At 46.9% G+C, this 22411-nt stretch overlaps 1 protein-coding gene across 1 annotated transcript; it reads right to left on the reverse strand.

Moving 5' to 3' along the window:
• Positions 1-1886: 1886 nt before the first annotated feature.
• Positions 1887-22074, reverse strand: LOC110535716 (interferon-inducible GTPase 5-like). The gene is made up of 2 exons (XM_036936618.2): positions 21452-22074; positions 1887-2709 (listed from the first exon to the last, which is right to left on the reverse strand). Exons 1-2 carry the CDS (start codon positions 22014-22016, stop codon positions 2087-2089), a joined length of 1188 nt encoding a protein of 395 aa, XP_036792513.1. The 5' UTR covers positions 22017-22074; the 3' UTR covers positions 1887-2086.
• Between the last annotated feature and the right edge of the window lie 337 nt (positions 22075-22411).

Genomic DNA, 22411 nt, shown 5'->3' on the forward strand with positions numbered 1-22411 from the left:
GTCTAATATTAAGGAAGTCTCGCGGTATTGCTCACCTGAGGTGGAGAACCTCATGATAGGCTGTAGACCACACTATCTATCAAGAGTTATCTATATTTTTAGTAGCCGTCTATTTACCACCACAAACAGATACTGGCACTAACCCCGCACTGTATAAGGCCTTAAGCAAACAAAACAAATGCTCATCCAGAAGTGGCGCTCCTTGTGGCCCGGGACTTTAATGCAGGCAAACTTAAATCTGTTTTACCTCATTTCTACCAGCATGTCACATGTGCAACTGTAACAGGGTTGCTTATGTTTCCACTTGCCTCTAAAGACAGGTGTATTTAACGTTCAAGCATTCATATTGGTTGGTTCAACTCTGATGACAATAAGGCGTGTTGTGATTGGCCGCGCTTGCAGATAAGCGGAGACCACGAACGGCAGGTCTTCCCTGTATGAAAGTGTGATGCAAGGGGTAGGTCACACTCTAAATACTGTTTTCTCTTTTCTATTTTACAATGTGTACAAGTTTGCTGTACGTTACTGATTGATACATGTGTGGGTATATGGTACCTGTTAGGTATTGAGGGGCTTTCTGGGATGTGCTTTGGCATATGATTGCTGTAAATAAGTGTGTTAGCTAGCATACACCGATGCAATGGTCACTTAAGCCCACTGCTAACACAGTCGTCTTCATGCTACAGATATTGCCATCGAAGGCCATCAATGTCGTTAAGCCCTGCACAACTAACGTGCTGTTTCCTATTTAACAACATAAATACATTATTCTCAACTGGGACCACTGGCTGATGTGATTTATTTGGATAAAACACTACGCAAGGAGAGTACGATTTACATCTGTTACACAACCAGAGGAAGAAAAACTCTAGACCATCTTTAATCCACGCACAGAGACGCATACAATGCTCTCCCTCGCCCTCCATTTGGCAAATCTGACCATAATTATATCCTCCTGTTTACAAGCAAAAACCAAAGCAGAAAGTGGTCACATTACAAGGATTCCCTGCTACAGGATTGTTTTGCTAGCACAAACTGGAATATGTTTTGAGATTCATCCAATGGCTTGAGGAGTATATCACCTCAGCCACCAGTTTCATCAATAACTGCATCCACGACGTTGTCCCCACAGTGCCGCTTTCAAGGAGTGGGATACTAATCCAGACGCTTATAAGAAATGTCGCTATGCCATCGGATGAACCATTAAACAGGCATCAATGCAGGACTAAAATCAAGCACCTAAGAGAATGTCATGATAATGTAATTACAGTTACAATGTGCATTCACTGAGATTACAGAATACATCTAAAATAGAGAAAAAGCTGAGTTTCAGGAGATGCCACCTAGGGAACTGGACAATCATTTATTTTGTTTTTATGTTACCATGTAGAACCACAACTTGTACAATATTTTGTACAATTAACATTGATTCATTCTAAACTAGGATTATTTTCAAATCCACTTTCTAGAGGGAGCAACGTTTAAATATCATGATATAGTTTCAAATCACATCCAATTTGGTTCTCAAAAGTCTAGGATTACAAAGATTATACTGAAGTTAAATGGTAAAATCTGATGTATATTTTTGGAGTATATACTGTGTTTTCAGAGTAATTTACTATGAGGAAAAATATCCCAATATGAATTTCCCATCTAATGCAGTAAGATTATGGTATATCATGCTAGCTTATATTAAAACAATTGTGACCTTACTGTCCCATTGATCAATTACATTTGATTTGTACATTTACTGGCTGACCATCAGTCTACTCAGTGACAGGCGTCTCAAGTGCTACTCCCACCAATCTCTCTGTGTCTTGGCTCAGGCTGTTAAGTGTGAAAGTCAGTAGGTAGCAGAATGCAACAAAGACAACCCCACACCATTATATCATGCTTGCCTTTATTAAAACTATTGTGACCTTAATGGCCCTTTGATCAATTACATTTGTACATTTATTTTCAAGCTGCATAATTTAGTTATCTACTTTTAACTGTATTTCCTTGATTGCATTTCCTTGTTTGAAGATAGTGTTCAAGAAAGAACGCAAACACAGATCTAGATCGCAATTCAATCTTGAACATCATCTCACTCATTGGCCTTCAGTGCCTTCATCAGAACATTGTGTGCATCATCAGCCAGCTCGTTCAGACACTTCATCAATATGTAGTAGGTTGTACCAATGGAAATCACTGCTGCAGCAATGCTGCCGGCAGCAGGAATGTTACTTAATAGGTACTCAGATGTCGTCAACGCTGTTAGAGCTGCACTTTGAAGCAACTTGACAATCACATCTTTGCCAATTTTTTTTTGGTTCAGTGGTGACTTGAGGACTGCTTTCAGCTCCTCCACCGACACATTCATTCTGTTTGCAAGGCTCTGCAGGGACTCATCATCAAGACCGAAAGCGTGATAGTACTTCTTGATCTCATTTACCAAGATGCTTACATCTACAGCAATGGAAAGGCCTGGGATAGGTAGTACTGCCACAGAGCCAGATACTAAAGCTAGTCTCCACATGTTGGCTTTGAAAGCCTCCTTCTTCCTCTGGTTGATTTTCAGGGTTATATTAGGGATGGACAACAGTAGTACATGCCCCTTGTGGTCAGGAAGCTCTTTCTCCATTGTCTCCTGAAGGTCAGGGAAATCGTAGAGACCTAAGTCAAAACCAGAGATGAGAAAGACCTTAGGAGAGCCCAGACCCTCAAGCCCTGAGGAGCAAAACAAAGTATAGTCAAATACAAACACAGTAACTAGAATATGAAAAAACAAATTCTGTTTGTATTTGTTTAGCAGTAGAAAACATTAGTATACAGTACCAGTCAAAAGATTGGACACACCTACTCATTCAAGGGTTTTTCTTTATTTGTACTATTTTCTACATTGTATAATAATATTGAATACACCAAAACTATGAAATAAGACATATGGAATCATATAGTAACCGAAAAAGTGTTAAACAAATCAAAATATATTTTCTATTTGAGATTCTTCAAAGTAGCCACCCTTTGCCTTGATGACAGTGCCACACACTCTTGGCGTTCTCTCAACCAGCTTCACTTTTTCTTGAAGGGATTCCCACATATGCTGAGCACCTGTTGGATGCTTTTCCTTCACTCTGCAGTCCAACTCATCCCAAACCATCTCAATTTGGTTGATTTCGGGTGGTTGTGGAGGCCAGGTCATCTAATGCAGCACTCCATCAAATCAAATCACATTTTATTAGACACATTTTTCTAGCAAGGCTCTGCAGGTGACACATTTTCACTGTCTTTTTACTGGAGTTTTTATTTATTTACTTACCTATTGTTCATACCTTTTTTTGCACTATTGGTTAGAGCCTGTAAGTATTCGGCGCACGTGACAAATTAACTTTCTTTTGATTTGACATGCACCGAATACAACAGTGAAATGCTTGGGATAGCCCCCTTCAATTCTCGCCTAAAATGACATACCCAAATCTAACTGCCTGTAGCTCAGGCCCTGAAGCAAGAATATGCATATTTTTTGTACCATTTAAAAGTAAACACTATGACGTTTGTGCAAATGTGAATTGAATGTAGGAGAAGAAAATACAAAGAAAAAAAAACAATCGTTTAAATGTCTTTTTTTACCACCATTTTTGAAATGCAACAAAAAGGTCCCACATCAAGCCATCACTCTGTTTGTAATTCTGATGGTGTCCACAAGATGGCAGTTTCAGACAAATAACTTGAAGTATGAGCCAACTACATGACATTTAGTGTGAAGTCACCTAGGTACTTTTGGGCAAATCGTGAAGGAGACATTCACATTACATTTTTCTGCAAGAATATCGTCAAATCTGTATACTTGGATTTTGACTTAGCTTTTCCAGTACTAATAGCCATGTTATAAGTTCAACATTTGCAATATACTCATTTTCACAACTTCACAACTCTCCCTATTCATATAATTTTTGTCCAAAAGGAAAAGGTTTTCTGTCGCACAAGGTTAACAGCTACATTTTGTGACAGATACAGGGTTACTCAAAAAAATATTTTTTCATCTAACAAAATGACACTTCATGTTATCTCTGGATGGTAAACCAGAGCAAGATTTCAGAATGTGAATTCACCTTCAGAGGTGAATTTATAAAACCTATCACATAGAAAAAAGTGTTTTGTTGTTAGGGGCTCTCTTCAAGCAATAGCATGGCATTTTTTTAAAGTAATAGCTACTGTAAATTGGACAGTGCAGTTATATTAACAAGAATTTAAGCTTTCAGCCGATGTAAGACACTTATATGTATCGACATTTGTTGTTTCTCTAATATCTGTGATCGTGACACAAGGCGCTGCATGATTTACAACTGTCCCATTAACAGGATGCCTATCCCTAAGAAGGTTTACGAGCCCCTAACCGACAGCGCAGTTAAAAAAAAACACATAAGATTAAGAGATAAAAGTAACAAGTAATTAAAGAGAAGCAGTAAAAAATAACAATATATACAGGGGGGGTGCCGGTACAGTGTCAATGTTCGAGCGAACCGGTTATTTGAGGTAGTATGTACATGTACAGTTGAGGTCGGAGGTTTACATACACTTAGGTTGGAGTCATTAGGATCCCGAAGCGGATCCTCTGTTTGGCCTACCACCCAGGACAATGGATCAGATCCCAGTCGGCGACCCAAAACAACGGCGCCATAGAAGGGGCAGACGGAGCGGCCTTCTGGCCAGGCTCCGTAGACGGGCACATCGCTGAAGCAACTTGACAATGTCCAGTCTCTTGACAACAAGGTAGACAAAATCCGAGCAAGGGTTGCCTTCCAGAGAGACATCCGAGACTGAAACGTTCTTTGTTTCATGGAAACATGGCTCACTCGAGACACGCTATCTGAGTTGGTACAGCCACCTGGTTTCTTCACGCATCGAATCGACAGAAACAAGCCTCTCTCTGGTAAGAAGGAGGGCGGGGTGTATGCCTTAACGAGACGTGATGTGATCATAACAACATACAGGAACTCAAGTCCTTTTCTTCACCTGACTTAGAATTCCTCACAATCAAATGCCGACCGCAATATCTTCCAAGACAATTCTCTTCAACCATAAGTCGTGTATATTCCCCCCAAGCAGACACATCGATGATGTTGTACCCACAGCGTCTATTAAAACATTCCCCAACCAGAAACCGTGGATTGATGGCAGCATTCGCGCAAAACTGAACGCGCAAAACACTGCTTTTATCAGGGTAAGGTGACCAGAAACATGACCAAATACAAACAGTGTAGCTATTCCCTCCGCAAGGCAATCAAACAAGCTAAGCGTCAGTATAGAGACAAACTGGAGTCGCAATTCAACGGCTCAGACACGAGAGGTATGTGGCAGGGTCTACAGTCAATCACGGACTACAAAATAAAAAACAGCCCCATCACGGATCACGATGCCTTGCTCCCAGACAGACTAAAGAACTTTTTTGCTCGCTTTGAGGACAATACAGTGCCACTGACACGGCCTGCTACCAAAACCTGAGGGCTCTCCTTCACTGTAGCCAACGTGAGTAAAACATTTAAACATGTTAACCCTTGCAAGGCTGCAGGCCCAGACGGCATCCCTGGCCGCGTCCTCAGAGCATGCGCAGACCAGCTGGCGGGTGTGTTTACAGGCAATCCTTATCACAGTCTGTTGTCCCCACATGCTTCAAGAGGGCCACCATTGTTCCTGTTCCCTAGAAAGCTAAAGTAACTGAGCTAAATGACTACTGCCCTGTAGCACTCACTTCCGTCATCATGAAGTGCTTTGAGAGACTAGTCAAGGACCATATCACCTCCACCTTACCTGACACGCTAGACCCACTCCAATTTGCTCTCCGCCCCAATAGGTCCACAGACGATGCAATCACCAATACACTGCACACTGCCCTAACCCATCTGGACAAGAGGAATACCTATGTAAGAATGCTGTTCATCGATTACAGCTCAGCATTTAACACCATAGTACCCTCCATACTCGTCATTAAGCTCGAGACCCTGGGTCCTGGACTTCCTGATGGGCCGAACCCCAAGGGGGTGAGGGTAGGTAACAACATCTCCATCCCGCTGATCCTCAACACTGGGTCCCCACAAGGGTGCGTTCTCAGCCCTCTCCTGTACTCCCTGTTCACCCACGACTGCGTAGCAGTGTACGTCTCCAACTTAATCATCAAGTTTGCAGACGACACTGCAGTGGAAGGCTTGATAACCAACAACGACAAGGGGGCCTACAGGGAGGAGGTGATGGCCCTCGGAGTGTGGTGTCAGGAAAATAACCTCACACTCAATGTCAACAATACAAAAGAGATGATTGTGGACTACAGGAAACAGCAGAGGGAGCAGCCCCCTATCTACCTTGACGAACATAGAACATTTTTAGGATCTTCCTCTGACACTGCGTGATATAGAGGTCCTGGATGGCAGGAAGCTTGGCCCCAGCGATGTACTGGGCCGTTCGCACTACCCTCTGCAGTGCGGTCGGAGGCCGAGCAGTTTCCATAGCAGGCAGTGTTGCAACCAGCTTGGACCATGCTCTCAATGGTACAGCTGTAGAACCTTTTGTGGATCTGAGGACCCATGCCAAACCGTTTCAGTCTCCTGAGGGGGAATAGGTTTTGTTGTGCCCTCTTCACGACTGTCATGGTTTGCTTGGACCATGTTAGTTTGTTGGTAATGTGGACACTAAGGAACTTGAAGCTCTCTACTTGCTCCACTGCAGTCCCGTCGATGAGAATGGAGGCGTGCTCAGTCCTCCACAATCATCTACTTTGTCTTGATCACTTTGAGGGAGAGGTTTTTGTCCTGGCACAACACGGCCAGGTCTCTGACCTCGTCCGTATAGGCTGTCTAGTTGTTGTCGGTGATCAGGACATCCACTGTTGTGTCATTTGCAAATTTAATGATGGTGTTGGAGTCGTACCTGGCCGTGCAGTCTTGAGTGAACAGGGAGTACAGGAGGGGGCTGATCAAGCACCCCTGAGGGTCTCCAGGGTTGAGGATCAGCGTGGCAGACCTGTTGTTACCTACCCTTACCGCCTGGGGGCGGCTTGTCAGGAAGTCCAAGATCCAGTTGCAGAGGGAGATGTTTAGTCCCAGGGTCCTTAGCTTATTGATGAGCTTTGAGGGCACTGTAGTGTTGAATATTGAGCTGTAGTCAATGAATAGCATTCTCAAATAGGTGTTCCTTTTGTCCAGGTGGGAAAGGGCAGTGTGGTGGGGCTTTTGTGCTTCCCTTTGAAGTCTGTAATGGTTTGCAGGCCCTGCCACATCTGACGAGCGTCAGAGCCGATGTGGTAAGACTCGATCTTAGTCCTGTATTGATGCTCTGCCTGTTTGATGGTTCATTGGATGGAATAGCAGGATTTCTTATAAGCTTCCGGGTTAGAGTCCCGCTCCTTGAAAGCGGCAGCTCCCAGCATCCATGATTTCTGGTTGGGTTATGTACGTACGGTCACAGTGGTGATGACGTTATCGATGCACTTATTGATGAAGCCAATGACAGATGTAGTGTATTCCTCAATGCCATTGGAGGAATCCCTGAACATATTCCAGTCTATGCTAGCAAAATAGTACTGTAGCTTAGCATCTGCTTCATCTGACCACTTCTTGATTGATCTAGTCACTAATTTAATGAGGATTTTCTTGTTTACTTATTAAGGTGGAATACAGCTCATTCAATGATATCTTGGTGCCAGTCTCTGACTGTGGTTGTATGTAAACAGCTACAAAGAATATAGATGAGAACTCTCTCGGTAGGTAATGTGGTCTGCAGCTTATCATGAGAAACTCTACCTCAGGCGAGCAATGGCTCGAGACTTCCTTAAATATCGTGCTGTCACGACTTCTGCCGAAGTCGTTGCCTCTCCTTGTTCGGGCGGTGCTCGGTGTTCGACGCCATTACCTGTTGTGTATTTAACCCTCTGTTTCCCCTCATGTCTTTGTCAGAGATTGTTTTATTGTCAGTGTTGTTTATTTGTTGTGTTGGTGCGCGTCAGGTCCTCGTACCCATGTTTGTTCATGTATGTACTTTTAGTGTTATGGAGCAGGTTCCGTGGACATTTATACTCCATTTTGACTCTCCTGCGCCTGACTTCCCTGCCACCTATACACATGGCGCTGACAGAATCTCTGACCAGAAAATATGAAGTCAGCAGGAGAGGACACTACGCTCATGGAGGTGGAGGAACGTGTCTGGGAACAAGCGGAGGCGATTGACTGTTTGAGCACTGTAAGGGATCGCATTGTCCAGAATATCGATCGCTGGGAGAGACAGGGAGTTTCTCCAGCGCCACCACCACAACGACCGGAATCTCCCTTGATCAATTTCCCCCCTCCGGAACTGAAGATACACGGGATACAACGGAGATACTGCCGGCTGCCAGGGTTTCCTCCTTAAGCTGAACTTGTATCTGGCCACGGTCTCCCCAGTACCATCTGACCGTGAGAAGAGTTGCGCCCTCGTCTCATACCTCACCGGGAAAGCCCTGGAATGGGCCAGCGCTGTGTGTAGAGAGGAGGATATGGCGTTGGACCATTTTGAGGAGTTCACCCGCCATTTCCGGATAGTATTCGACCATCCACCCGAAGGCAAAGCGGCGGGTGAGTGCCTCTATCATCTGAGGCAGGAGACGAGGAGTGCACAGGAGTTTGCTTTGGAGTTTAGGACCTTGGCTGCCGGCGCTGGATGGAGCGACAGGGCCCTGATCGACCATTACGGTTGTAGTCTACGCGAGGACGTCAGTCGGGAGCTGGCCTGTAGAGACACCACCCTCACCTTCGACCAGCTGGTGGACATGTCCATCAGGCTGGACAACATGCTGTCTACCCGTGGACATCTAGATCGGGGTTTGGTTGTTCCATCCTCCTGTACCCTCTCTCCCGAACCTATGGAATTGGGAGGGATGGTGCGCAGGGAGACCGGAGGGCGTTCCCTCTCGAGCACCATTCATGGTCTCAGAGGGCACACTGCTGGTCGGTGCCGGGTTGGTTCCTCTGGGAATAGAGAAGGCAGGCAGAGCACTCTGGCATCACCCCAGGTGAGTAGGCACCATTCTCATTAATTAAGAGCCCTCTGTTGCACTAATGTTTGTCTCGGTCTCTTTTCCTGATTTTTCCCTGCATTCCCAGTATAAGGCGCTAGTAGATTCAGGTGCGGCTAGGAATTTCATTAATAAAAGTTTAGCTCATAATTTAGGAATCCCTATTGTTTCTGTGGATATGCCTTTCCCTATTCATGCCTTAGATAGTCGACCGTTAGGGTCAGGGTTTATCAGGAAGGTAACCGCACCTTTGTGTATGAAAACGCAGGAGGGTCACAAGGAGAAGATTAGTATTTTCCTTATTGATTCTCCTGCGTATTCTGTGGTGCTAGGCCTACCCTGTTTAGCTTGTCATAACCCCACTGTTTCTTGGCCACAGAGGGCTCTCACGGGGTGGTCGCGAGAGTGCTCAGGTAGTGTTTAGGGGTTTCCGTTGGTGCTACTACGGTGGAAAGTCCAGACCAGGTCTCCACCGTGCGCATTCCCCCCGAATATGCCGATTTGGCTCTCGCCTTCTGTAAAAAGAAGGCGACTCAATTACCACTCCATCAACGGGGGGATTGTGCGATAGATCTCCTGGTAGACGCTGCATATCCCAGGAGTTACGTGTATCCCCTGTCGCAAGCGGAGACGGTGGCTATGGAGACATATGTCTCTGAATCCCTGCATTAGGGGTTCATTCATCCATCCATTTCACCCGTCTCTTCGAGTTTATTTTTTGTGAAAAAGAAGGATGGCGGTTTATGCCCGTGCATTGATTATCGAGGTCTAAATAAAATCACAGTGAAATATAGTTACACGCTACCTGTGATAAATACAATTATTGAGTTAATGCACGGGGCACGCTTTTTCACAAAATTGGATCTCTGGAGTGCGTACAATCTGGTGCGTATTCGGAAGGGTGATGAGTGGAAGATGGCATTTAGCACCACCTCAGGTCATTATGAGTACCTTGTCATGCCATATGGGTTGGTGAATGCTCCATCAGTTTTCCAATCATTTGTAGATGAGATCTTCAGGGACCTGCAAGGGCAGGGTGTAGTGTTGTATATCGATGATATTCTGATATACTCCGCTACACGCGCCGAGCATGTGTCCCTGGTGTGCAGGGTGCTTGGTCGCCTGTTGGAGCATGATCTATATGTCAAGTCTGAGAAATGCTTGTTCTTCCTAGGGCATCGGATTTCCACTTCAGGAGTGGAGATGGAGAGCGACCGCATTACAGGCCTGCGTAATTGGCCGACTCCAACCACGGTAAAGGAGGTGCAGCGTTTTTTAGGGTTTGCCAATTACTACCGGAGGTCTATCCGGGGTTTTGGTCAGGTGGCTGCTCCCATTACCTCACTGCTAAAGGGGGGCCCGGTGCGCTTGCAGTGGTCGGCTGAGGCGAACAGGGCTTTTGGACACCTGAAGACTCTGTTTACCTTGGTGCCTGTGTTGGCTCATCCGGATCCCTCTTTGCTATTCATAGTGGAGGTGGACGCATCCGAAGCTGGGATAGGAGGAGTGCTCTCTCAGCGTTCGGGTACGCCACTGAAGCTTCGCCCCTGTGCTTTCTTTTCGAAGAAGATCAGCCCGGCGGAGCGAAACTATGATGTGGGGAACCGAGAGCTGTTAGCTGTCGTAGAAGCCTTGAAGGCCTGGAAGCATTGGCTTGAGGGGGCTAAACACCCTTTTCTCATCTGGAATGACCACCGCAATCTGGAGTACATCCGGCAGGCGAAGAGACTTAATCCTCGCCAGGCAAGGTGGGCCATGTTTTTCACTCGTTTTGTGTTTATTCTTTCTTACAGACCAGGCTCCCAGAACGTTAAGGCAGACACATTGTCTCAGCTGTATGACACAGAGGAGCGGTCCATGGATCCCACTCCCATACTCCCAGCTTCGTGTTTGGTGGCGCCAGTAGTGTGGGAGCTGGACGCGGACATTGAGCGGGCGTCACGTGCAGAACCCTCTCCCCCTGAGGGTCCAGCTGGTCGTCTGTACGTTCCGTCTGCTGTCCACGACCAATTGATCTATTGGGCTCACACGTCACCCTCCTCTGGTCATCCTGGGATAGGTAGGAAAATGCGCTGTCTTGATGGGAGGTACTGGTGGCCCACTTTAGCTAAGGATGTGAGGATTTATGTTTCCTCCTGCTCGGTGTGCGCCCAGTTCACATCAAGGGTCTGGAAGGCGTTCATGGAGCGTCTGGGGATCTCGGTTAGTCTTACCTCAGGTTTTCACCCCGAGAGTAATGGGCAGGTGGAGAGAGTTAACCAGGATGTGGGTAGGTTTCTGCGGTCTTATTGCCAGGATCTGCCGGAGGAGTGGGCAAAGTTCGTGCTCTGGGCAGAAATGGATCAGAACTCGCTACGTCACTCCTCCACTAACCGTACCCCTTTTCAATGTGTATTAGGGTATCAGCCAGTTCTGGCTCCTTGGCATCAGAGCAACACCGAGGCTCCTGTGGTGGACAATTGGTTTCGGCGCGCTGAGGAAACCTGGGAGGCAGCCCACGTCCACCTTCAGCGCGCCATATGGCGCCAGACCGTCGCCGCAGTGAGGCCCCGGTGTTCGCACCAGGGGACAGGGTCTGGCTCTCGACCCGAAACCTGCCCCTCCGCCTGCTCTGCCGGAAGCTGGGTCCGCGCTTTGTGGGGCCGTTTAAAGTCCTGAGGAGAGTGAACGAGGTATGTTATAGGTTACAACTGCCCACTAATTACCCGGCGTACTCTGTTCGATCCATTTTGGATTCGAGACGTCGGGCGAGGGGCATCAGTACCTCGTGGACTGTGAGGGGTACGGGCCGGAGGAGAGATGCTGGGTTCCGGTGGAGGACGTGTTAGATCCTTCCATGTTATCAGAATTCCACCGTCTCCATCCAGATCGCCCTGCACCTCGCCCTCCGGGTCGTCCCTGAGGCCGGTATCGACGCGCAGCTGGAGCCACGCGTCAGGGGGGAGATACTGTCACGACTTCTACCGAAGTCGTTGCCTCTCCTTGTTCGGGCGGTGCTCGGCGTCACCGGTCTTCTAGCCATCATTGATCCATTTTTCATTTTCCATTGGTTTTGTCTTGTCTTCCCACACACCTGTTTTCAATCCCATTCATTACCTGTTGTGTATTTAATCCTCTGTTTCCCCTCATGTCTTTGTCAGAGATTTTTTTATTGTCAGTGTTGTTTATTTGTTGTGTTGGTGCGCGTCGGGTCCTCGTACCCATGTTTGTTCATGTATGTACTTTTAGTGTTATGGAGCATGTTCCGTGGACCTTTATTAAAAGACTCCATTGACTCCATGACTCTCCTGCGCCTGACTTCCCTGCCACCTATACACATGGCGCTGACACGTGCACCAGCTGTTGTTTACAAAAATACATATACCGCCGCCCCTTGTCTTACCAGACGCCGCTGTTCTATCTTGCCGGTAAATCATATAACCAGCCAGCTGTATATTGATATTGTCGTCATTCAGCCACGACTCCGGGAAGCATAAGATGTTGCAGTGTTTAATGTCCCATTGGTAGTTTAATCTTCCCAATAACTCGTCCATTTATTGTCCAAAGGTTGCATGTTTGTGAGCAGAATTGGGGGGAGTGGGGGTTTATTCGATCGCTGCCTACTCCTCAGAAGGCAGCCCACCCTCCGGCCTCTCCTTCTCCGCCTTCTCTTCACGCAGATCACTGGGGTCGGGGCCTGTTCCCGAGGGAGCGGTACATCAAAAAGGATTCTGCTAGTCCGTGGTGAATAATCGCAGTCCTGATGTCTAGAAGTTATTTTTGGTCATAAGAAATGGGACGGCAACATTATGTACGAAAATAATAACAAAAATAAGTTACAAACAACGCAGATAAACAAACAAAAAAACACAATCGGGGGCACGTAAGATATCTGTCTGCCTTATGCTCCGGCGCCATTTTAATTCACTCTCCTTCTCGGCAAGTAGACAGCCTGGAGGTGTGTTGGGTCATTGTCCTGTTGAAAAACAAATGATAGTCCGACTAAGTGCAAACCAGATGGGGTGGCATATTGCTGCAGAATACTGTGGTAGCCATGCTGGTTAATTTTGTTAGGGATAGGGTCCTTTTTTCTCAATTTCCGCCTGACTGACGTGCCCAAAGTAAACTGCATGTTGCTCAGGCCCTGAAGCCAGGATATGCATATAATTAGTACCATTTGAAAGAAGACACTGTGAAGTTTGTAGAAATGTTAAAATAATATAGGAGAAAATCCAAAGAAAAGAGCTCATGCTCTTCCAATGAAACATATAGTGAAGAAATGTAATCTAGCTCCCAATATTCAATTTCTATGGCTTCCACTGGGTCTCAATAGTCTTTGTTCAAGGTTTCAGGCTTCTTTCTTCCAAAACGAGTAAGACGTGAGTTTTACTACCGGGACACAGACTTGGAAGTGCATGTATGCGCGCATGACGAAGAGGACACGCACCTGCTAGTATCGTTTTCCTATTGAACATACTTCTTTCCGTATGAAATATTATAGTTTAATTACATTTTAGGGTAACTGGGGATTACATTGAAAAAAAATTTGACAGGTTGAAACAAAGTTTAGGGGAGCAGTTAGATTATTAAGAATATAAGCTTTCAACCGATATACAGTGCCTTGCGAAAGTATTCGGCCCCCTTGAACTTTGCGACCTTTTGCCACATTTCAGGCTTCAAACATAAAGAAATAAAACTGTATTATTTTGTGAAGAATCAACAACAAGTGGGACACAATCATGAAGTGGAACGACATTTATTGGATATTTCAAACTTTTTTAACAAATCAAAAACTGAAAAATTGGGCGTGCAAAATTATTCAGCCCCCTTAAGTTAATACTTTGTAGCGCCACCTTTTGCTGCGATTACAGCTGTAAGTCGCTTGGGGTATGTCTCTATCAGTTTTGCACATCGAGAGACTGACATTTTTTCCCATTTCTCCTTGCAAAACAGCTCGAGCTCAGTGAGGTTGGATGGAGAGCATTTGTGAACAGCAGTTTTCAGTTCTTTCCACAGATTCTCGATTGGATTCAGGTCTGGACTTTGACTTGGCCATTCTAACACCTGGATATGTTTATTTTTGAACCATTCCATTGTAGATTTTGCTTTATGTTTTGGATCATTGTCTTGTTGGAAGACACATCTCCGTCCCAGTCTCAGGTCTTTTGCAGACTCCATCAGGTTTTCTTCCAGAATGGTCCTGTATTTGGCTCCATCCATCTTCCCATCAATTTTAACCATCTTCCCTGTCCCTGCTGAAGAAAAGCAGGCCCAAACCATGATGCTGCCACCACCATGTTTGACAGTGGGCATGGTGTGTTCAGGGTGATGAGCTGTGTTGCTTTTACGCCAAACATAACGTTTTGCATTGTTGCCAAAAAGTTCAATTATGGTTTCATCTGACCAGAGCACCTTCTTCCACATGTTTGGTGTGTCTCCCAGGTGGCTTGTGGCAAACTTTAAACGACACTTTTTATGGATATCTTTAAGAAATGGCTTTCTTCTTGCCACTCTTCCATAAAGGCCAGATTTGTGCAATATACGACTGATTGTTGTCCTATGGACAGAGTCTCCCACCTCAGCTGTAGATCTCTGCAGTTCATCCAGAGTGATCATGGGCCTCTTGGCTGCATCTCTGATCAGTCTTCTCCTTGTATGAGCTGAAAGTTTAGAGGGACGGCCAGGTCTTGGTAGATTTGCAGTGGTCTGATACTCCTTCCATTTCAATATTATTGCTTGCACAGTGCTCCTTGGGATGTTTAAAGCTTGGGAAATCTTTTTGTATCCAAATCCGGCTTTAAACTTCTTCACAACAGTATCTTGGACCTGCCTGGTGTGTTCCTTGTTCTTCATGATGCTCTCTGCGCTTTTAACGGACCTCTGAGACTATCACAGTGCAGGTGCATTTATACGGAGACTTGATTACACACAGGTGGATTGTATTTATCACCATTAGTCATTTAGGTCAACATTGGATCATTCAGAGATCCTCACTGAACTTCTGGAGAGAGTTTGCTGCACTGAAAGTAAAGGGGACTGAATAATTTTGCACGCCCAATTTTTCAGTTTTTGATTTGTTAAAAAGTTTGAAATATCCAATAAATGTCGTTCCACTTCATGATTGTGTCCCACTTGTTGTTGATTCTTCACAAAAAAAATACAGTTTTATATCTTTATGTTTGAAGCCTGAAATGTGGCAAAAGGTCGCAAAGTTCAAGGGGGACGAATACTTTCGCAAGGCACTGTATATCGGTTGAAAGCTTATATTCTTAATAATCTAACATTTTATGATTATTTATTTGAATTGCGCGCCCTCCAGTTTCACCGGCAGTTGTCCAGCAAGCGGGATGCCTTGCCCAAAGAAGTTTTAAGTGTGCCTTGAATTCTAAATAGTTCACAGTGTCATCAGCACAGCACCTCCAGACCATCACACCTCCTCCTCCATGCTTCACGGTGGGAACCACACATGTAGAAACCATCCGTTCACCTACTCTGCATTCCAAAAAGACACGGCGGTTGGAACCAAAAATCTCAATTTTGGACTCCAGACCAAAGGACAGGTTTCCACCTTTCTAATGTCCATTTCTCGTGTTTCTTGGCCCAAGCAAGTAACTTCTTATTATTGGTGTCATTTAGTAGTGGTTTCTTTGCAGCAATTCAACCATGAAGGCCTGATTCAGGCAGTCTCCTCTGAACAGTTGATGTTGAGATGTGTCTGTTTCTTGAACTGTTACGGTGCGTGAATGAGGACCCAAAAGCGAATTAACTTAAACAGAGCTTCTTTAATTACCAAACATAGGTAGGCTCAGACGGACCGGCAGATTCCGACAGGACAAGACAAGGTTACAGCAAACATGACGACAGTCTGGTTCAGGCATGAAACACAACAAACAAGAATCCGACAAAGACAGGAGCAGAAACAGAGAGAGATATAGGGACCTAATCAGAGGGAAAAAGGGAACAGGTGGGAAAAGGGGTGACGAGGTGGTTAGGAGGAGACAAGGCACAGCTGGGGGAAAGAGGGGGAGAAAAGGTAACCTAACAACGACCAGCAGAGGGAGACAGGGTGAAGGGAAAGGACAGAGACAAGACACAACATGACAGTACATGACAGTACCCCCCCACTCACCGAGCGCCTCCTGGCGCACTCGAGGAGGAAACCTGGCGGCAACGGAGGAAATCCTCGATCAGCGCACGGTCCAGCACGTCCCGAGAGGGAACCCAACTCCTCTCCTCAGGACCGTACCCCTCCTAATCTACGAGGTACTGGTGACCACGGCCCCGAGGACGCATGTCCAAAATTCTACGGACCCTGTAGATGGGTGCGCCCTCGACAAGGATGGGGGGGGGGGGGGGGGAAGACGAGCGGGGGCGCGAAGGACGGGCTTGATGCAGGAGACATGGAAGACCGGGTGGACGCGACGAAGGTATCGCGGAAGAAGAAGTCGAACTGCGACAGGATTAATGACCCGAGAAATACGGAACGGACCAATGAACCGCGGGGTCAACTTGCGAGAAGCCGTCTTAAGGGGAAGGTTCTGAGTGGAGAGCCAAACTCTCTGACCGCGACAATATCTAGGACTCTTAGTTCTACGCTTATTAGCAGCCCTCACAGTCTGCGTCCTATAACGGCAAAGTGCAGACCTGACCCTCTTCCAGGTGCGCTCGCAACGTTGGACAAAAGCCTGAGCGGAGGGGACGCTGGACTCGGCGAACTGAGATGAGAACAGCGGAGGCTGGTACCCGAGGCTACTCTGAAAAGGAGATAGCCCGGTCGCAGACGAAGGAAGCGAGTTGTGGGCGTATTCTGCCCAGGGGAGCTGTTCTGACCAAGACGCAGGGTTGCGAAAAGAAAGACTGCGTAAGATGCGACCAATAGTCTGATTGGCCCGTTCTGCTTGACCGTTAGACTGGGGGTGAAAGCCGGAAGAGAGACTGACGGAAGCCCCAATCAAACGGCAAAACTCCCTCCAAAATTGAGACGTGAATTGCGGACCTCTGTCCGAAACGACGTCTGACGGAAGGCCATGAATTCTGAAAACATTCTCGATGATGATTTGTGCCGTCTCTTTAGCAGAAGGAAGCTTAGCAAGGGGAATGAAATGAGCCGCCTTAGAGAACCTATCGACAACCGTAAGAATAACAGTCTTCCCCGCTGACGAAGGCAGTCCGGTGACAAAATCTAAGGCGATGTGAGACCACGGTCGAGAGGGAATAGGAAGCGGCCTGAGACGGCCGGCAGGAGGAGAGTTACCGGACTTAGTCTGCGCGCAGACCGAACAAGCAGCCACGAAACGACGCGTGTCATGCTCCCGGGTGGGCCACCAAAAACGCTGGCGAATGGAAGCAAGCGTACCCCGAACGCCAGGGTGGCCGGCTAACTTGGCAGAGTGAGCCCACTGAAGAACGGCCAGACGAGTAGGAACGGGAACGAAAAGAAGGTTCCTAGGACAAGCGCGCGGCGACGGAGTGTGAGTGAGCGCTTGCTTTACCTGCCTCTCAATTCCCCAGACAGTCAACCCGACAACACGCCCCTCAGGGAGAATCCCCTCGGGGTCAGTGGAGGCTACTGAAGAACTGAAGAGACGAGACAAAGCATCAGGCTTGGTGTTCTTAGAGCCCGGACGATAAGAAATCACGAACTCGAAACGAGCGAAAAACAGCGCCCAACGCGCCTGACGCGCATTAAGTCGTTTGGCAGAACGGATGTACTCAAGGTTCCTATGGTCAGTCCAAACGACAAAAGGAACGGTCGCCCCCTCCAACCACTGTCGCCATTCGCCTAGGGCTAACCGGATGGCGAGCAGTTCGCGGTTACCCACATCATAGTTACGTTCCGACGGCGACAGGCGATGAGAAAAATACGCGCATGGGTGGACCTTGTCGTCAGAGAGGGAGCGCTGAGAAAGAATGGCTCCCACGCCCACCTCTGACGCGTCAACCTCGACAACGAACTGTCTAGAGACGTCAGGTGTAACAAGGATAGGAGCGGATGTAAAACGATTCTTGAGGAGATCAAAAGCTCCCTGGGCGGAAACGGACCACTTAAAGCACGTCTTGACAGAAGTAAGGGCTGTGAGAGGAGCTGCCACCTGACCGAAATTACGGATGAAACGACGATAGAAGTTCGCGAAGCCGAGAAAGCGCTGCAGCTCGACGCGTGACTTAGGGACGGGCCAATCAATGACAGCTTGGACCTTAGCGGGATCCATCTTAATGCCTTCAGCGGAAATAACAGAACCGAGAAATGTGACGGAGGAGGCATGAAAAGTGCACTTCTCAGCCTTCACAAAAAGACAATTCTCTAAAAGGCGCTGGAGGACACGTCGAACGTGCTGAACATGAATCTGGAGTGACGGTGAAAAAATCAGGATATCGTCAAGGTAAACGAAAACAAAGATGTTCAGCATGTCTCTCAGGACATCATTGACTAATGCCTGAAAGACAGCTGGAGCGTTAGCGAGGCCGAAAGGAAGAACCCGGTATTCAAAGTGCCCTAACGGAGTGTTAAACGCCGTCTTCCACTCGTCCCCCTCCCTGATGCGCACGAGATGGTAAGCGTTACGAAGGTCCAACTTAGTGAAAAACCTGGCTCCCTGCAGGATCTCGAAGGCTGAAGACATAAGAGGAAGCGGATAACGATTCTTCTCTGTTATGTCATTCAGCCCTCGATAATCTATGCAGGGGCGCAGAGACCAGTCCTTCTTCTTGACAAAAAAAAACCCCGCTCCGGCGGGAGAGGAGGAGGGGACTATGGTACCGGCGTCAAGAGCTACAGACAAATAATCTTCGAGAGCCTTACGTTCGGGAGCCGACAGAGAGTATAGTCTACCCCGGGGGGGGGGGGTGGTTCCCGGAAGGAGATCAATACTACAATCATACGACCGGTGTGGAGGAAGAGAGGTGGCCCTGGACCGACTGAACACCGTGCGCAGATCGTGATATTCCTCCGGCACCCCTGTCAAATCACCAGGCTCCTCCTGTGAAGAAGAGACAGAGGAAACAGGAGGGATAGCAGACATTAAACATTTCACATGACAAGAGACGTTCCAGGAGAGGATAGAATTACTAGACCAATTAATGGAAGGATTATGACAAACTAGCCAGGGATGGCCCAAAACAACAGGTGTAAAAGGTGAACGAAAAATTAAAAAAGAAATGGTTTCACTATGATTACCAGAAACAGTGAGGGTTAAAGGTAGCGTCTCACGCTGAATCCTGGGGAGAGGACTACCATCCAGGGCGAACAAGGCCGTGGGCTCCTTTAACTGTCTGAGAGGAATGTCATGTTCCCGAGCCCAGGTCTCGTCCATAAAACAGCCCTCCGCCCCAGAGTCTATTAAGGCACTGCAGGAAGCTGACGAACCGGTCCAGCGTAGATGGACCGACAAGGTAGTGCAGGATCTTGAAGGAGAGACAGGAGTAGTAGCGCTCACCAGTAGCCCTCCGCTTACTGACGAGCTCTGGCCTTTTACTGGACATGAAGTGACAAAATGACCAGCGGAACCGCAATAGAGACAGAGGCGGTTGGTGATTCTCCGTTCCCTCTCCTTAGTCGAGATGCGGATACCTCCCAGCTGCATGGGCTCAGCACCCGAGCCGGCAGAGGAAGATGGTAGTGATGCGGAGAGGGGGGCAACGGAGAACGCAAGCTCCTTTCCACGAGCTCGGTGACGAAGATCAACCCGTCGCTCAATGCGAATAGCGAGTTCAATCAAGGAATCCACGCTGGAAGGAACCTCCCGGGAGAGAATCTCATCCTTTACCTCTGCGCGGAGACCCTCCAGAAAACGAGCGAGCAAAGCCGGCTCGTTCCAGCCACTGGAGGCAGCAAGAGTGCGAAACTCAATAGAGTAGTCTGTTATGGATCGATTATCTTGACATAGGGAAGACAGGGCCCTGGAAGCCTCCTCCCCAAAAACAGATCGATCAAAAACCCGTATCATCTCCTCCTTAAAGTCCTGATACTGGTTAGTACACTCAGCCCTTGCCTCCCAGATTGCCGTGCCCCACTCACGAGCCCGTCCAATAAGGAGAGATATGACGTAGGCGACACGAGCAGTGCTCCTGGAGTAAGTGTTGGGCTGGAGAGTAAACACAATATCACACTGGGTGAGGAACGAGCGGCATTCAGTGGGCTCCCCAGAGTAACACGGCGGGTTATTGATTCTGGGCTCCGGAGATTCGAAAGCCCTGGAAGTGGCCGGTGGATCGAGGCGGAGATGGTGAACCTGTTCTGTGAGGTTGGAGACTTGGGTGGCCAGGGTCTCAACGGCATGTCAAGCAGCAGACACTTCCTGCTCGTGTCTGCCTAGCATCGCTCCCTGGATCCCGACGGCTGAGTGGAGAGGATCCGAAGTCGCTGGGTCCATTCTTGGTCGGATTCTTCTGTTACGGTGCGTGAATGAGGACCCAAAAGCGAATTAACTTAAACAGAGCTTCTTTAATTACCAAACATAGGTAGGCTCAGACGGACCGGCAGATTCCGACAGGACAAGACAAGGTTACAGCAAACATGACGACAGTCTGGTTCAGGCATGAAACACAACAAACAAGAATCCGACAAAGACAGGAGCAGAAACAGAGAGAGATATAGGGACCTAATCAGAGGGAAAAAGGGAACAGGTGGGAAAAGGGGTGACGAGGTGGTTAGGAGGAGACAAGGCACAGCTGGGGGAAAGAGGGGGAGAAAAGGTAACCTAACAACGACCAGCAGAGGGAGACAGGGTGAAGGGAAAGGACAGAGACAAGACACAACATGACAGTACATGACATGAACTCTGTGAAGCATTTATTTGTGCGTCATTTTTTGAGGCTGGTAACTCTAATGAACTTCTCTTCAGCAGAGGTAACTCTGGGTCTTCCTTTCCTGTGGCGGTCCTCATGAGAGCCAACATATAGCTTGATGTTTTTTGCCATTTGCACCTGAAGAAACTTTCAAAGTTCTTGAAATTTCGCGCATTGACCGACCATGTCTAAAAGTAATGATGGACTGTATTTTCTCTTTGCTTATTTGGCCTGTACTTGCCATAGGTGGTCTTGGTCTTTTACCAAATAGGGCTATCTTTTGTATACCACCCCTACCTTGTCACAACACAACTGATTGCTCAAACGCATTAAGGAAAGAAATTCCACAAATAAACATTTAACAAGGCACACCTGTTAGTTGAAATGCATTCTAGGTGACTACCTCATGAAGCTGTTTGAGAGAATGCCAAGACTGTGCAAAGGGTGGCTACTTTGAAGAATCTCAAATTGAAAGTATATTTTGATTTAACACTTTTTTGTTTACTACATGATTCCAAGTGTTATTTCATAGTATTGATGTCTTCAACATTATTCTACAATTTAGAAAATAGTAAAAATAAAGAAAACCCCTTGAATATGTAGGTCTCCAAAATATTTTCTGGTACTGTGCGTACTGTACATGTCAGTGTGTAGACAAACCTTTGATGCAATATTGTCTGATTGTTTCCAGTGTCTTTTCCTGGTCAAACGTCTCTTTTCTCCCCTCAGCCCTCATGTCGTTATCTATCTTGGAGCGAACAAAGTAGAACTTCTTCTTCCTCTTCTGGATCTCCTTGGCCAGAGTAATGTCATTGGCTCTGAATCGCTCTGATGAGACTATGATGAAGAAATCAAAGCGATCGAATTCAACTTTCTGAAGGTACTCTTCTGGTTTGAAGTTAGCGGTGCCAATACCAGGGAGATCCCAAACTTTCATATTTGGGTATTTTGGGTGGGGGTAAGCCTTTGCCTCCATGGTGGTTTCCACCACACCAGTTGGAGCAGCGCCGTCATCATTATACTTCATGTCTCTGAACGCATTGACAAAGGTAGATTTACCGGAGCCTGTCTCTCCTGTGACAGCAATATTCAGCTCCACATTATTAAACAAATGCTCTTTAATCTTGCATGCAGCTGTGATCAGGCTGTTATTCAATGCTTCTTCAATCTCTTTTCCTAGTGCTGAAAGTTCTTTGTCATCAATATTCTCCATAATGCTATTCATGGCAATCGTATTTCCAATAAATGCAAGTGAATGTATGTTTGACAATGGTGAGACTAGGAACAACAGGATATGCCACAGTATGTATATGATAACTCAGTCTTAGAACACGCCCACATACCAACAAACACACACACACACACACAAGTTTAAAAACAGGTACACCCATAACTGGACATGTGTATATTGAACACATTTAATTTTGGCCTGTCTGGTGACATAACCAGGCAAAGTTTATGTTTTCCCCTCCCCATTCAGACCACTGTTGTGGAAAATCTAACCAGAAAGGAAGAGAGACTGCAGACTCTTCAAAACAATTTTTTTTATTGTAAGATTTGCAAATCTGGAACAGTTTACAATCACTCAAAATGTGCAGAGTTAAGAACCCAATGAAATAC

Source organism: Oncorhynchus mykiss, chromosome 11, assembly GCF_057628025.1.
Source record: "Oncorhynchus mykiss isolate SJ-2025 chromosome 11, ASM5762802v1, whole genome shotgun sequence".
Classification (NCBI taxonomy): domain Eukaryota; kingdom Metazoa; phylum Chordata; class Actinopteri; order Salmoniformes; family Salmonidae; genus Oncorhynchus; species Oncorhynchus mykiss.